The 16,723-nt window shown below is 35.1% G+C and overlaps 1 protein-coding gene across 3 annotated transcripts in view; it reads left to right on the forward strand.

The window, feature by feature from the left end:
• The window catches only part of EDN3 (endothelin 3), a 41,908-nt gene extending 25,668 nt beyond the window's left edge, over positions 1–16,240 (forward strand). Inside the window, exons 3-5 of one of the 3 annotated variants that reach the window (XM_051976672.1) lie at positions 4,478–4,621; positions 7,115–7,206; positions 11,348–16,240. In XM_051976672.1, coding sequence (XP_051832632.1) covers positions 4,478–4,621; positions 7,115–7,181 — 211 coding nt within the window. In that variant the 3' untranslated portion in view covers positions 7,182–7,206; positions 11,348–16,240. Of the gene's footprint in view, positions 1–4,444; positions 4,622–7,114; positions 7,207–11,347 lie in introns of all 3 variants that reach the window. The other 2 variants (XM_051976671.1, XM_051976670.1) reach the window with 2 other exon arrangements.
• Positions 16,241–16,723: the final 483 nt, after the last annotated feature.

Below are 16,723 nucleotides of genomic sequence, written 5' to 3' on the forward strand. Positions count from 1 at the left end.
GACATCCATATGCCAGGCTCTGTGTCTGGTCTGTTTTCTCAATCTTCTTGTTATTTCACTTCTTTGTTTCACAATGAGAAACTAAAGCCAAAGAGAGAGGTAACTTTTTCAAGGCAACATGATAGCCAAGCTGGGATTCAAAATTAAATTTTGAAATTAAATCCATTGTTCTTTCCATCACAAAGCATTTGTTTTCAGTATGATTTATATCCAGCCACTCATTTGAATATATTTCATTTGTATGAATGATAAAATGCCAAAATGATAAAATGCCAAATTAATTAATAGCATATTTCTTGTTTTTTCCCTTGAAACACATGAAAAGGTTTTGTTCAAGTTCATTGACTCTTAGACTAGCATTTTCAAAATTGTAGTCCTCTTTGCTGATTGCAAAATGGGTGCATTGTTGTTTTCTTTGTGATATTTTCAGGTGGAAATGGGGGGACTAGGTTTAATGTCAACACTTAGAGATTTAATATGACCCCTATCACTGGAAAAATATATGTTTAGCCAAACCTTGGCTTGTCACAATGTCTTCATTGTTTCACCCTTCCCTACCCTGCTTAGCCTTTTCATCAGGAAAAGTGGCGTTTCTTAGTAAAGGCTCAGGGCTGAATAGAACCCATGTTCTGCTTTCAGTCTCCATTTTATGATCCCAAGATGCTAAACATCTGGAGGCTGCCTGAATTAGAAATTCACCCAGTGTAGCCCTAGTTCTTAATAATCTGGGAGGAAGAATGGGAGGAAGGAGGGAAAAGAGTATAAAGTTCTTTAATTCGGTGACTTGAACCCAGATCTTTATGACATCAAAAATGATTCTCTCTCTCCCAAACTACACACACACACACACACACACACACACACACACACACACACACACACACATTCACTCTCTCTCTCTCTCTCTCTCTCTCTCTCTCTCTCTCACACACACACACACACACACACACACGCACACACGCACATACACGTAGAGTAGAATAGAAAGCAATGGTAATTGGAGCTAGAAATCTTGGTTTGGCAGTCTATTTCAACCACTGGCTCTTTGCTTCCTCCTATAAAGCTTTGCCTGAGGTTTTTGCCTTACTTCTTTGGGAAATAAATTATGTCATTTCTTTGTATCTCAGTTTTCTGGTCTGTAAACCAGGGGTGTTAAAACTTGCATGTTCTACCTCACAAAGCTATGAGAAAAAATACTTTGTAAATCTTGAAATACAACACAAAAGTAAGCTATTGCTATAAAATCAAAGTGGAGGAATATGGTATAGGTCCTTCCCAACTCTGAGATTCTTAGATTCTATGAATTCAGTTTAATCTTTGCTTTTTTTTTTTTTTAATACTGGGTTTTCCTATTTCACAGAGCTGGAAGTTTGGTGCTCACTCATGGATTGTTCCCAGTCCTGATTAAAATGGAGCTTTAACCTGATCTGTTTTTCCAACTTGGGGGTGGGGTGGGGTTGGCCTCTCCTCAGTCTGGTGGACTTCAGATCCCCTAGGAGCTCACTATATTGGTACCAGATTTAGTGTGAATATCAGCTTTAGCTTTACTATTGCTCAGAAGTCTGAAACTCAAATAATCCACCAGTTTCAATCTTTCCTATTAGCAGGAATCACAGATATATTTCTCACCACACCTGACTTAATTTTAAGAGGTAGAGTCTAGTGTTTAATACAGGTACTGAGCCAATCTAAATGCCAGGAAGGCCAGCATTTAAGTTGTGTGTCTGACACATATTGGTTGTGTGACTCCAGGCTAGGCAATGCCTCAGGATCCTAAATAGTTTCTAAGCCTTTGCAAGTTGTAGAGAAAGTGTCAAACTACATTGGTAAAGGAAGTTCTTCATCTGGAAGTTTCTTGTAGCAATGAAATCGTAGGAACTAATCCTAGTCCCCTATTTCGTATCACTGTAAGAACATTTGAAGAATTTCATGAAATCCCTTGAGATAATCTGAGATACCCTGGAGTGTCACAACATCGGGAATGGGAATCCCTGGTAAAGAAAAGCAAGATATTTTTGGAAGAGCCATTTCTGACTGTTCAGCCCTCTAAATTATTAGCAATTTGTCACAAAATCGAGTCACATCCTTTCAAAGCTAACTTCAATTAAGCAGCATATGATTTAAACATTTCTCCACCGAACAATTTGGCAGTCTTTTCTCTTGTGTAAACCTCTTGTGGTTTGGGCATAGACTATAATAGCTAGCAACTGTCTTATTCACTGTCTTATTACATTTCATAACACTAGCATCTATGTACCAACATGTATCATCAGCTGGATCAGTAAGTAGGTCAGAGTTTTATGTGACAAATCTTTTCTTGAGACCAGTTTCCTCTTTGAACAATGCATCCTCACCCACTAGTCAATAACCTCAAAAGTAAAGATAAAGTAAGATCTGATGAGTAATTCTAGTGTGAGATGGGTTGGTCTGAATGCTAAATTCTTTTTTGTTTTCTCTTTGAATAATTGCAATTGGTGAGTTTTTTTTAAGATCCTTTTTAGCTTGAACAGTAACTCACAAAGGGTAAACCCCTTAGAATGGAAAAAAATTCTCTCATATGGAAAATACCACAGATGTCTGCCAGCTTCTAGAGTTTGTAAGGAATTTTATCTCATGATTCAAGGCAATTCCATTAGACCTGTGATGGAAAGTGCCATCTATAGCCAGAGAAAGAACTATGGAGACTAAATGTGGATCAAAGCATAGTAGTCTCACCTTTTTGTTTTGTTTTGTTTTTGTTTGTTTGCTTGTTTTTCTTTACTTTCTCGTGTTTTTTTTCCCTTTTGATCTGATTCTTCTTACACAGCATGATGAAAATAGAAATAAGTTTAGAAGAATTGTACATGTTTAACCTATATCAAATTGCTTGCTGTCTTGGGGAGGGAGAAGAAGGGAAAGGGGAAGAAAAATTTGGAACACAAGGTTTGCATAGGTGAATGTTGAAAATTATCTTTGCATGTATTTGGAAAAATTGATTGGTTGTTGTCCTTCATCCTTGAAGGACCAAAATAACATAAAATACTATTTTAAAAAAGGAATTTTGCCTCTTTAGTTTGGCTACTACACAGGTGTTGAAGGTGGTAGGGACCTTTCTGGGATTAGAAGACCTGTCAATTGAAATGTCCTTCTGACACATTTTGGGCTGCCCCTTTCTCCCTCCCTCTGAACTAAGTCAGGAATATTAACCTCTGGACAGCAAGCTCCAGTTACTGGTAATTACTCCTCCTGTTTCCAGCAGCCCGTCAGGGTGGGGGCTGGGGGGAAGAGGAGGAATAAGCCCTAGGCAAAATTTACAGAGGGAAGCAATAGAAATCTGTAGAAAAAATTGACTTGAGATGTTGAGGGTAGAGGTGGGAAAGGAAAAAAGACTTATTAGAATCACATTTAGGTTTTCTCATAGTTGTCTTAACTCTGGCTTGAAATAATTAGAAATGTAAACAGAAAAGTTTCCTGATATAGATGGTGTGAGAATGTTGAGACCTTTTGCATGCTGAAGCACTTATTCCTCCCTAGTTCCAGGCACAGGAAGCCATGCCATTAGGCAAAGAGTATAGAAGACAAGGAGAGTGAACGTCCAAGTTCCTACCCAGTAGTGTTCAGTCAGAATTGCACAGAGTACACATTATTCTGGATCAAGCTTTTTAAAAGGAGCCCCTTGCATCCAATTTCTCCCACATTTTCTAAACACATCCTAAGAAAAGATGCTTCAACCTTTTCATAGAGCTCCAATCATTGTGAGACATAACTATGTCTACACTTGATAAACAGCTGGTTATTCATGCAGTTCAATTCAACCAATATTTATCAGACACTTAATGTGTACAAGATACAAAAACAACAATGATAGACCCTGCTTTCAAGGAATTTATATTCTGATGGGGAAGAGAGACACACAATGGACTCATGAATAACTTAAACTAGGACTAGTTGATTTCTAAGCCTCCTCATTTTCCAGAGGCAGAACTGAAATTCAGAGAGAACAAGTAGACTTGGTCAAAATCACAGTTTTTCAGTTGCAGAGGTAAGCATCAAAACCCCAAACCACCATACACTAGCTGTTTGATCTTAGACATGCCATTTTCTTTTTGGAACCTCTGTTTCCTTACCTGAAAACAACAAACCCCCACAAACTGGAAGGTAATAATCTTTATAGCACCTTTTTCGTAGGGCTCAAATGAGACAATGAATATAGAGCTCTTTGTTATCAGAAAGTGTTATTGTGTGATGTGAATTTTCCTGGTAGCTCATCCCCAGCACTGGTTTGTTATTGGGTAAATTTGGCAGTAGTTCTCTTGTGGTAGTTGTCACTCCTCACTGAAATATACATCACACAACGTCTCTTTTCTTTCTTTCTTTTCTTGACATAGCACTCATGTATATCGAGACATGAATATACATAGTGATGGGAAAACATATGTTCTATTTGTCTTCCAATTCTTTACAGACGCACTGTGCCTTATGGGCTTTCCAATTACAGAGGCAGCTTCCGGGGCAAGAGAGCTGCAGATCCTATAAGCAGGAGCTCACCACCATTTAAAGGGCCACCGAACCGATGTTTTTGCACAGAACAAAATGATGATGCCTGCATTCATTTTTGCACCAGAACTGAGGACAACAGAAGGTAAATAACTCTCTGGGAAGTTTTAATCATTCCATGAAAAGTGATTCGTAGTAGCATATATTAATAAGATACTATGTGGCACTATAATAATAGCTAACATTTATAGAACACCTCACTGCCAAGCACTATGCTAAGCACTTTGCACATCTCATTGGATTTTTAGAAGTAGCCTGAGAGGTAGATGATATCTTTACTCCTTCCCTCCCCTCCCTTTTACAGAGGAGGAAACTATGGAGTACATTCTGGCAGGGGTTTTCTTGTGGTAATTGTGGTAATGGGGGAAATAGAAGTTAAGGACTTGCCCAGAGTCACATAATTAGTAAGTACTTGAAGCTGTATTTGAACTTCAAGCTTCCTGACTCCAGGCCTGCCACTCTAGCTACAGTACTACCTAGTTGCTTGTTATAGAACATAAGTAATGTAGTTCTCTGATAGGTCTGTGATTTCATCAACCTGGATGCTTTCTCTACCAGTCTGTATGGCAACTTACTGGACTTTTTTGTGTGATTTTGTTTATGTTTTCTTATCAGAAAAGGATAAGATTTTGTCAATGGAAAAGGTATTAAAGAAGATTTATTACATGATCAATTGATTATTTATGGGCCAGAATTCTAAACTTGAAACAAAGGATTCTTACAAGGTACTAAGTCAGTGGAATCAGTAGAGACAATAGTTATCTAATTTAGTGTGGTTCAGTATGATTGATTTAATCCTACAAGGCGACGTTATGGGCCAGAACTTGAAATACTAAGTGGAATTGAGGAGACAATGGTTAAATCTAGTTTAGCATTGATTTAATCATACAACAAATAATGGTTTCCTAGTGATATAATGATTGGTGTATACTCAGTGTGGGGCATATAAGCAAGGAGCCTTAGCCAAGATTGACAGTCAGGGAGATTCAGAAGCCAGAGAAGGTGGCAGGAGCTTAAGCTCTCTGAACCAAGGAGAGAGATAGGCCTCTAAGAAAGGACCCCAAGAAAGGAGACAAGACTTGGAAAGAGACAATAAAGAATTTGGACTTTAATCCCTGCTGCACTTGTGGTGATTACTGAACTGAAAGGAAGGTTGCCTCCAGGAGCTCAAGGAAACCCCAACAAGAGAACATTACATTTTTAGAGAGAATATTACAGATTATTACATGAAAATTTAATGGACCAGGTAGCTGGTTGAAGGCTGAGAAGACTACTAAGTGTTCCTCATGTTTCACTTGTGTGGGATGGGTGCTAGATCCCCTTCCCCAAATTAACTAATCAGAGACATCTTCAGGTACAAAGAGAAAGCATTTATTTAGTCCCTTCAGAGAGAGACCCAACACACCTGGGAAGCATCTCAGCTCCCAACATGTGCCTGACCTGACAAGCTAGAAGCAGGAAAGCTGGTTAAAAAGCAAAAGACCCAAGTCTTTTCAGTGGATAGACTAAAAAAAGTAACCACCATTGATCAATGGTCCCCCATGTTGTCTGCTTCCTATGGGTCACATCACTTCTTATCATTGAATTAGGATCTTAGACCTCTAAGCCTAGAGATCATGTGACTTCCTGCAATCTGGGCCCAAGACCTGATCTTTTGGCTCTACAGACCTTTGGGAATAGGGATCACGTAACTTAGGCCTAGTCTCATAGACTTCTTGAGAACACTTCACTTGTCTATATTACTCACACTGGTCTTGTTTTTAATCTTGAATGAACTTCTGAAAAAAAAGTCCAAGAAAGAGTTGGCATTGGCTGTGTCCCAACAAAAAGACCACTTTAAAAGAGCAATTATGAGAACTTCCTTGATAGATAAAAATAAAATTAATTGGAACATTGTCAACTGAATATGTAATTACTTAAAAGTAATTCCTGTAAGCAAACATGAAAATGGGAATACAGAATATCAGAGCTAGAGGGTTCCCCTGAGATGATCTAGTCCCCTGAGATAATTTTGTTTTATTGAGAGTAACAGCTGACTTTTATGAAAAGCTGTAAGATTTATAATGAGGTCCAGAGAGGTCAATTCTTGCTCAAGATCACACAGCTAATTAACAGAGCATAACATCATCAGTCACTCAATTAAAATTTATTAAGCACTTATTATATCCAGACACTGTTAAACACTGGATTAGAACTCAGGTCCTCTGACTTCAAAGTCAGGGTATTTTCTACTACTTTATATTAATGAAAGAAAAATACTTGTGGAAATCAGTTTCAAGTTTTGTAAGACTAGGGAAATTCAAAGTTGACTATAAATCTTCCCCTCTTCTCCCAGATGACCTAATTGTCAACATACAGAAACACAGTAGCATAATATTGGAATCCTCCTTGGCTAAATGTTCAAAAAATAAAAAGGGATCTGATTATATGTACATTCTAGAATGTACCAATTTGTTCTTTATGATTAGAGTAAAGATCAGTTATTAATGAATTCCTAAAAATCTCAAGCATTTTCTAAAAGGCAAATATTGAGTATGGCAATATGGACTGATTATTGAAATTAGCCTTCTCTTTATAGTAATTCGAGGACAGTAGAAAAACATCAAGACAAAGACATGGAAGAGTCTCCTGAAACATGGCCCTGATAGCACAAATATTGCACGAACAGAGGTGAGTTGAATTACTAGGTGTATCATTTGTTACAATATTTGAATGGGGTTCTTGAATATCTGTTTAGTCAATGCATGTAGCCTGATCTCAGGTAGAATTACAAATCTAGGAAAGATTAGAGGCTTCTTTTTGCTAGTTGGATTCTTGGAATCGAGATAAATAATTTTGGTTTGGCTTTCCTTGTCATAAGGTCATAAATTTATAAGTGAAAGTTTCCTTAGAGATTGTGACCTCATTTTTCATTGGAGGAAATTGAAGCTGAGGGAAATGAAGCCAATGGTTGAAGGTTGCACAGATAACAAATGGCAGAGCCAGAGTTTCAATCTTCCTTTACTCTTTGATTGTCAGTCTAGTCTTCTTGCTATATCACATTGTCTCACAAATAAAACAGTGTTAGAACACCCACTCATTTGGGAATCATTTGTTATAAAATTCATTCTTTGTAGTCTTCCATCACTTTGATCACCATCTGTTCATTCCTTTCTTACTCATTCATGAATGAAACTTTTGATGAATCAAATGAGTTAAATAAAATAAAGGGGTTAATTAATTAGTTAAATGTAAATATGGAATCTGGGAAAGCTGGGGCTGCTTTAATGGAGAAAGTTGAAATTTCAGATATGCACTTTGCTTCTCATTTCCCTACTCAGCTGTGAAAATTCTATCTCCTGTGTGATTTTGTCTGCTGGAAGTTTTAAACCTTTGCTAGAATTTGTGGTGTGCCTTATCACAAAATAAATACCTTTGTATCATGGAAAGTAGAATTTCCCAACAGGAAAATATTTGTTAAAATTTGTTTTAAAAAAGTATAAGAAAATCTGTTTATGTTTCCTTTGTGTCCTTGACAGTTATTTACATTATCTAACTTGGCTACCAGGTGTACCAAGATGTGGTTCTAGTCAATCACTTTATAGATATTTATTTTTTAAAAAAATCAATCAATTAATTAAATTTAAACTTAAGCAAAATGAAAAAAATTACTATGTGCACAGCAGAACATGAGAGGATTCAAAATATAAAGCAATACATTTCCATTTCAAGAAAATCTATATAACAACTACTATATACTATGTTCAGAGTTATTTGTGTGTATCTCATTATTATATTTTATGGAAGCAACATTGTTTAGTTGAAATTTTTTTTAATGTACTATCTCTTTCCATTTTATGGGCAAATTCATTCAATTCACATTCTAAGCCATACTTACTTTTTATTTTCTTCCTTTCTATTTTCCTCACTATTGTTCTCATTTTATTTCTATTCTTCCTCACTCCTCTGCTTAGCTTCTGAAATAGGCATTTATTAAATACGTACTGTATGCTAGACCCTGGAATAAGCTGGATATTCTAAGATAAATGCTAAGATAAAAGTAAAATAGCCCTTGTCTTCCAAAGATTACTTTCTAATGGGGGAGTCAACATTTAAATACATAATATTGAATACATGCAAAATGAATACAACATAGTTTTGGGAAGGAGAGCATTAGTTGCAGGGAAGATCAAAAAAAGACTTCATTTAGGAAGTGATGCTCCAGCAAAGTCTTGGAGGAAACTAATGTTTACACAAAATGAAAGTGAGGAGGACGTACATTTCAAGAATGGGGGAATGAAAGCAAGAAGCCTGTGCTAAAGCATCCAACTTTTTGATATATTTTCCCTTCATTCTAGCCAAATTGGGATGCTCACTGCTCTTCAGGCTCATTCTGTCATGTCCAGACCCCATCGTTTTGCACATACAAACCCCTGCAGCAGGAATGGTATCTTCCCTGCTTTCCACTTGTTGACATCCTTCCTCTTCCTCAGGACATTCATGTACTCCCTCAACTAGGAAGCCTTCATTGATCCTCTTAGCTATGTGATTCCCACCTTCTCAAATCTTTCAAACAACTCTGGATTTCTCTAATATATGAATAATTTTATAACTTATACCTTAACATTTGTTTTTAAATCCATGGTTTGACTGTAAGGCACTATATCTTGTTTAATTTATGTATTCAGTGCACAAATAACAGTGCTTTGACCATTGTCGTTCAGTCATTTTGGTCATGCCCTACTCTTTGTGACACCATTTGGGATTTCCTTAGTTTACTGGAATGGTTTACCTTTTTCTTCTCCAGCTCATTTTACAGATGAGGGAACTGAGGCAAATAGGGTTAAGTGATTTGCCCAGGGTCATACAGCTAGTAAGTATCTGAGGCTAGATTTGAACTCAGGAAGATCAATCTTCCTCACTCTGTGTCTGGCATTCTATTTACTGTACCATTTAGCTGCCCCTTTGCTGGTACTTAAATACTTGTTGAATTGATTAAAACTGAATTAACTTTTCCTATTGATATGTGTGTGTATATATATGTCTATGGAATTTCAATATTCCAGGGAAACCTGTGATTTCATCTCTGGGGTTACTCTTTCCATAGAAAATATTGCAATTAGCCTACATCTTCACCTTCTATGATGTTCTGGTATATAGACAGTCATTGCCCTAGTTTGAATACTTATCTGATTTCTCATATGTGTTCCCTTTTAATTGGTGTTCCTGCTTCAAGTTTCTCCCTACTCTAATTCATCTTCCATTTATGTGCCAAAATGATTTATCTAAAGTCTAGGTCTGCCTATATCACTCCCCTACTCAATAAATTCCAGTGGCCCCCTGTTACTTTTAGGTTCAAATATAAAATCCTTTCTTTAGGACTTAAAGTTCTTTACAACCTTGTTCCTTTCTAGACTTTACCCTGCTCTAATGTATTCTGTGATCTTGCCATAGTGGTCCATTCCTCATATTTTATATCCCTTCTCCTATCTCTCTGCCCAGAATGGTTTCACTCCTCAATTTTGCATCTTAGTTTCCCTGGCTTATTTTAACACTTAGCTCAAATCCAAACTTCTACAGGAAGTCTATTCTGGTCTTCTCAGATTGTAGTACTTTCCTCCCTGAGATGACTGATTTACTGATTTAATTTTATATTTCTTCTATATACTAGTTATTTACATGTTATCTCTCTAATTAGAATGTCGAGTTCCTTGAGAGTAGAATCTTAAATAAAACCCCCCAAACCCTCACAAATCTTTTTTTTTCTTTTATACCCAGCTCTAGCAGTCCTGATAAAAGATAAGCACAATAGCAAATGCCTATTGACCAATAGAATTCATGTATTCACAAAAATTATCTTTAGCGAATTATCTGATATTTCATCTTTGAATAGTGCATGGACTCCAATGTAGCCCTTAAGATTTTTTGTCTTTGACTTTGATCATAAGATTAACTATGCGTGATTGTTCTTTTTTGGATCCCTCTTTTATGTAAGTTTTCTTTGGTAATATGCTGCAGACTATTTATATTCAGCATATCTTTTTATTTACCTTTGAGTCTTTTTGCAATTTTGAGGACTCTTGGATCATTATGATTCATAATATATATCCATATAGCATTGCCAGGAGAATTTTGGTGTAAAAGATAAGCTTTTTATCAAGGAGAAGTTTAGGATAATTGAAAACACTATGACATTTCATAAGAATGATCCAACTCATTCTTGTTTTCCTATAACAATTTTGGACTTAGCTTGTCATCCACCAGAAAATGCCTGTCCAAGACACATATCCTAGTGGACTATCTCAATAGTCTGCCCATATAGCTGTATTTCATCATTTGGAAAATATGCATTCTTTACCCATCTGATTTTTTTTTAGGTGGATAATTAACTCTGTTGATCTTTTGAGTGAGTGTGAATCTCATAGAGGAGGCAATATGTATTGTTTCTAAATTGAGACTGAATTGGAAAAGGGAGAAGTTTAAACAATATTCATATGGTCAGTCACTCAGTCAACATAAATTAAACATTTACTATGTGCCAGACACTGTACTAAGCATTGGTAATATGAAGGAAAGGAAAATTCAGTCCTGTTATCAAAGAGTTCTAAGAGCTCACACTCTAATGAAAGAGACAACATGCAAACTATGTACAAATAAGATAAATTCAGGACAAATAGGATATAATTAAAGGAGGGGAGGTAGAGTTGTTAAGAGGAATCAGGGAAGATTTCTTGTAACATGACTTGTGCATCACATACACTAAATAATTGTTAAATTGAAAAATTACATACATTTCTAAAATAATGCTATTCTTTCTTTTCTTGTGTTTAAGATTAGTTGAAGACATAAAAAAAAAGAAACAAGAAGACTCTGTATCTGCAATAAGAGAAACAAATGAATGCTTCAGAAGCCATCAGATTTCACCATGTGGTATCCCTGCATTCATGCTATTCCAAAAAGAAGGGAAAGTTGCTGAAGAATTTTGCATTCTGTGATACCTTATTCTCCAACTGTTCCAACCACTGGGACAAGTAGGATTCATATTTCCATTCTTCTCAGCCAAAGGATGTTTCACTCAGAAAACTAGCCAGTTTCCTCATCAAAATGACACGCCCCAATCCAAAGAGTAGCAAAATAAAACCAGACAAGTTTCTCTAATGGATAAAATACTCCAAGATGTGCTTGGAAGGGCACGGGATTCAACAACTCTGATTTCAGGCAGAAGTTGCATTTGGAGTACAGCAAGTTAGAAAGACACTCACTTGCATCTGTATACAGATTTACATTCTAAATAAGTAGATAGCAAATTATTTACAAATGTAAAGAAATGTTCTTACTATAATAAATGCCAAATATTTATGCAGAAAAATTACAGCTGATAACTTGTATTTGAAAATATATCAGGCCAGCATCCTATGGAATTAACCATTTTAATAAGTTATCCACATTAAACACAAATCAGATCTACCCTGGTGGTTGATTCTGAAGCTCACAGTACTTAATGTAAAGAAATCTGGAAATTACAGTGTTGCTCATCAAAAGAATGTATCTTACGGATGAAATTGCATTTTGGGGGACATTAATACTATTAAATTAACATATATAATCTTTCAGCTATGCTAAGCTCACATGTAGCGTATTCATATTTAACTGGCCTTTTCATTTTCAACTTTCTCAGCATAAAGATAGCCCATTGGAAGATTAATTTAAATTCCCAGCATGAGTTGTTCTTGGAAAAATGACTACAGGGGGTGGGTGGGAGAGTTTTGGCCCATGATGTTCACGTTAATTTCTTTTTAAGGATCTTCTGGGGATGACTTCAAAATGAGCTTCCCTATCCTATCCTGCCCCATCTTTGTAAATTATGTAAATTCGTATTTAACTATATAATTGAAAAAACCCCCAACAACTTGGAATTGTAACTTGTGGTTTTGTCTGTTCTGTTCCCTCTGGACCTCACTGTAAGCTGCTTTCACTACAAGCATCTTAAAATGTAACTTTTACTCTATGTGAAGATGTTTGGTGGAGAAAATTGAACTCCTACTATGTGGTACTGACTTTGGAGTTAGTGTTGAAGTAGTTTAGAATGGAGCATTGTTAATGCATTGAGCAAAGGAGGGTAGGTCTTGACTAAAATGTTATATTCTATATGAATATTATGTAAGTTATTATAGTTGTAAAAGTAAATATCTTTATCACAAGTAAATGGTAAGTTTCTGATTTCATAGCAGATTTTGTACATTTTAGAAAAGCAGATTATTTATTTTGAAAACTATTTACAGCAACTATTTCTTTGGGTGGGTTTTTTTAAAGTCACTGTATATACATATATATATTTTAAAAGAATGTGTTTTGAATAAAAAAACCTGGTAGATCACAAATTATTTTTAAAATGCATATGTGCCATTTGGCTATATGCTGTCTTTGGAAGAAATTCTCAGCATTATCAACACTTGGAAAATGGGAGCAGTCAAATGCACAATAAACTCTCCAAACATTATCCTGCTATTTTGATCATTATAAGTTAACATGTAACTATTCATATATTTCACTCCAAAGAGGAAGTGGCAAGGAAACATTTCCGATTAAGACCCAACTGCAGACCAAGTTAAGGAATTATTTGGATAGTGGAGAAGCCGGGATTGTGACTATCAGAGGAAAGGGCTTAAACAACTAAAGCATGTTAAGAATTAAGTTTGAAAAGGGATTCTGCAGGGGACACTTCTTCCTTGTGATACTGTATCTCATTCTTTACAACCAGGCAAAACATCTTTTTCCTGGATCATAGTCAAATAGATTGTAGGATTACAATTAAAAGAGGCCACAAAGATCATCATATATAGCCCCATAGTATATCTTAAGAACCATATCAGGAGGCACAGCTTTTTCTAGTAATTACTGTAATTAACTATACAGTTATCCCTTCTAGATCGCAGAGATTATGAGTTCTGATTTCTTAAATTTTTTGGCCCTTGCTTTGTACCACAGAAGTCTGAATTTTTTTCCTTTGTCTTTCATGGGGTATTTACAGTACTTTATTATAAAATTTGGATTATTTAATCATAGGCTCTGTGTCACCTGCTGGCCTTTGTATGTCATTAGTGGCTTCCACAAAACTCTCTAAAAATTCCCACTTAATTTTTTAGGTCAACATGCAACATATCAAAACTGCAATGGGGAAAGGTGCAGGGTGGAAGGGATATCTGTATTTACTTTTTTGAATGGGCTCTCCTACATTTAACATGTTACTTACATTGTTATTTTCTCTATATTTCTTCATTTTCATATGTGGAGTGGGGAGTTCTATCACAGCTATTAGAATTAGTAAACTTTAGGAGGGATTTTTCCATTAATTATAGTGTTTTTATTTCTTTAAAGCCATTTGCTTGCTATGTGACCTTAAGCATGCAACACTTTTTTGTGTTTCAAGTCCCTCATTTGTGAAATTGAGGGACTGGACTACATCACCTTCAAGTTACTATTTAGCTCCAGCATTCTAAGTTCTTGACTTTGGCATTCTATGTAACCAATGAAATTCTAATTTTTAAAGATCTTTCCAGCTCTAAGGTACATTTTGGTCCTACCATTCTCTGACTCTTTGTAAGGTCTCTATGTGTATCAGAAAGAAATTTGGTTTCTTTAATTTTCTCTCCTTGGACTTTTTTCATATCAAGTAGAGAACTTACCAGATGAGGAAATGAAAATCTAATTCTAATGTTTGATCATTATCTAAGCTAAAATGTTCCTCATTTTAATAAAGAGTATTACAAAATTGATATATTAGGGTACTGATTCATTTTACAGAACTCTAAAGGTTTCAGTATTGGAAATCTAGTAAGAGTAGTCCAATAAGAACATGTGAAACTCATAAGTCAGAAGCTGGTAGATCAAAACCATCCAATACTAATTGTATTTTAAAAGCTTTAAGGGAGGTTGGATGGTATAATGAATAGAAAGTTAGCTTTCTTGAGCATTACACATTGTTAAGGATGGGACTGTTTGGTTAGAAAACTGCTAAGGTTCATTTTAGATCTTAATCTTTGGTCTTGTGAATATTCAGGATGAACTAATTTCTATGTTAAATGATGATGGCATAGAAAACATTATGACTTAGCTCTTTTAGGCATTAAATATTCAAATTTTAAAAAGAGATCTTAAAGCCAAACTATGAATGTGAAATTAAAAATGAAGAAGGATAACACAATAAGAATTTGGGCACAAACCCTCTTGTGGGTTCTGTTCCTACTATAGTGTATAGGGAAAAGGAGGTCATAGGAACAATAATGAATGATAATAATTCATAATTGTGTAATATTTCAAGGTAAAACATATACATAGGATTGAAACAATTGCAGTTTTAAACAAATGAGGATAAAAGCAGTATCCTTTATATTGAAGATAAAAAACCCAACAACTATACTTCTTAGGCAAACCTTTAAAAACGGATGCTTTCATATATATGCCATAAAATTAAATATAGAATACATAACACTCCAATTTATAGCACTACTGGTTCCTATTGAATTTTCAATGTAATAGTCATTTATTAAATACCTACCATCTACTGCACTGGAGAAGGAAATAGCAAACTAATCCAGTATCTTTGCCAAGAAAATTTCATGAACAATATGATCCATAAACAATGTGCTTGGCTCTGTATTATATCCTTTAGGAGCTTATAGTCTGTGGAAGGTGAGGGCAGGATGTGAAATGCACATAAATAATATAAAGCACATACTTTTGTGTATACACATATATATACAAAGTGTTACTTGAAATCAAAAATTTTGAGGCTTCAGGGATTCCTAGATTTTTTCAATTAGTCACAGAATTTGGTAGAAAAAGGCAAATAATTTCTATCTAGAAAGTTATTTTATAAACTATGAATCTAGATAAGGTGAAATTAAACAAGATTTTTGATGAAATCTCTAATTTTCTGACAATCAATTAATTAATTAATAAAGCATATGTCAAACCTAATGCTTAACCTAAGGAGGATATAGAAAAAAGTAAAAGAAAAATTCCCTGTTCTCTGAGAGCTTATTGTCTAATTAGGGATGTAACATATATTGCATATTTTAATACTTTGCTGATTTTATTAATGTCGGTCCTCTCTCCATTTATTGCAACCCCATAACATTAATAGAATCTTTGTGAGTTACAGTAGCCAAAATATTAATCATGTGGCCAACATTTTGGTGATGATCCTCCCTGAATTTAGTTAAGGTAGTCTTCAGGTAATAGGTATCATCTCTCACCAGTCCTAAACTCAAAAAATTTCCAACTTGGGAATATGTGCCAAAGCTTTAACTCTACCAAGACTTTGTAATTGGCATTTGATCTTTCCCTTTTATGCCTTACACAAGATGACTCCTTTGCCTAGAATGCTTTTTCTCCTCATCTCTATCTCTTCAAAGAAGCAAATTTTTCGCTTCTCTGAAGGTTTATCCCAAGTGCCACCTCCTTCAAAAGGCCTTCCCTGATTTTCCAAACTTGAGTCCACTTCAGATCTTCATCCTATTACTCTATCTGCTGAGAGAAATGTACAAATTCTTTGGGCTTCACTTTATCCCCCAGCATTAGGAGGTTTACTATCTAATAATTTCTCTCAGTCTTACTTGTCATCCTGGGTCAAGCAAATACTATGCAAATGCACCCTTAGTTGTTATTAAATACTGTCATTATTATCATTATTACTCAATAAAGTAAAATTGCTTGCTTCGTTGCCTCAGTATTAAATCAGTTTTCTATTTAAGATTAATATTATTTTTGTAAATTTTTTATTTTACACTTAAATGCAAAATGTGTAAGAAAAAAGTTGCCATGTTCACAGCAGACAATAAAAGAGGATTTAATATAAAAGAATACCTTTCCATCTGAAGAAAATATATAATAAATAGTATACATTGTTTTTGAAGGTGCCTAGTTTTTCTTTGCTTTCTTTTTAGTTTTCTTTTGTTCTCTGCTTTGCACTTTTTTACTTTATTACCTCTCTCTCCTCTACCACCACTCTAAAGAAGACTACAATTAGCAGAGACAGATATAGATATAGGCGTATATATAGATATGGATATGTAATATGCATCTCTAAACATACACATATATACTCATATACATATATTTATAAAACAATACTATGCTTATTTTCTCCTGTCATCTGTTTCTCTGAAGGTATATATCTTCCTTCATAAGTCAAAGTTTTTCCATG

The sequence above is a fragment of the Antechinus flavipes genome, chromosome 2, assembly GCF_016432865.1.
Source record: "Antechinus flavipes isolate AdamAnt ecotype Samford, QLD, Australia chromosome 2, AdamAnt_v2, whole genome shotgun sequence".
NCBI classification, from domain to species: Eukaryota; Metazoa; Chordata; class Mammalia; order Dasyuromorphia; family Dasyuridae; genus Antechinus; species Antechinus flavipes.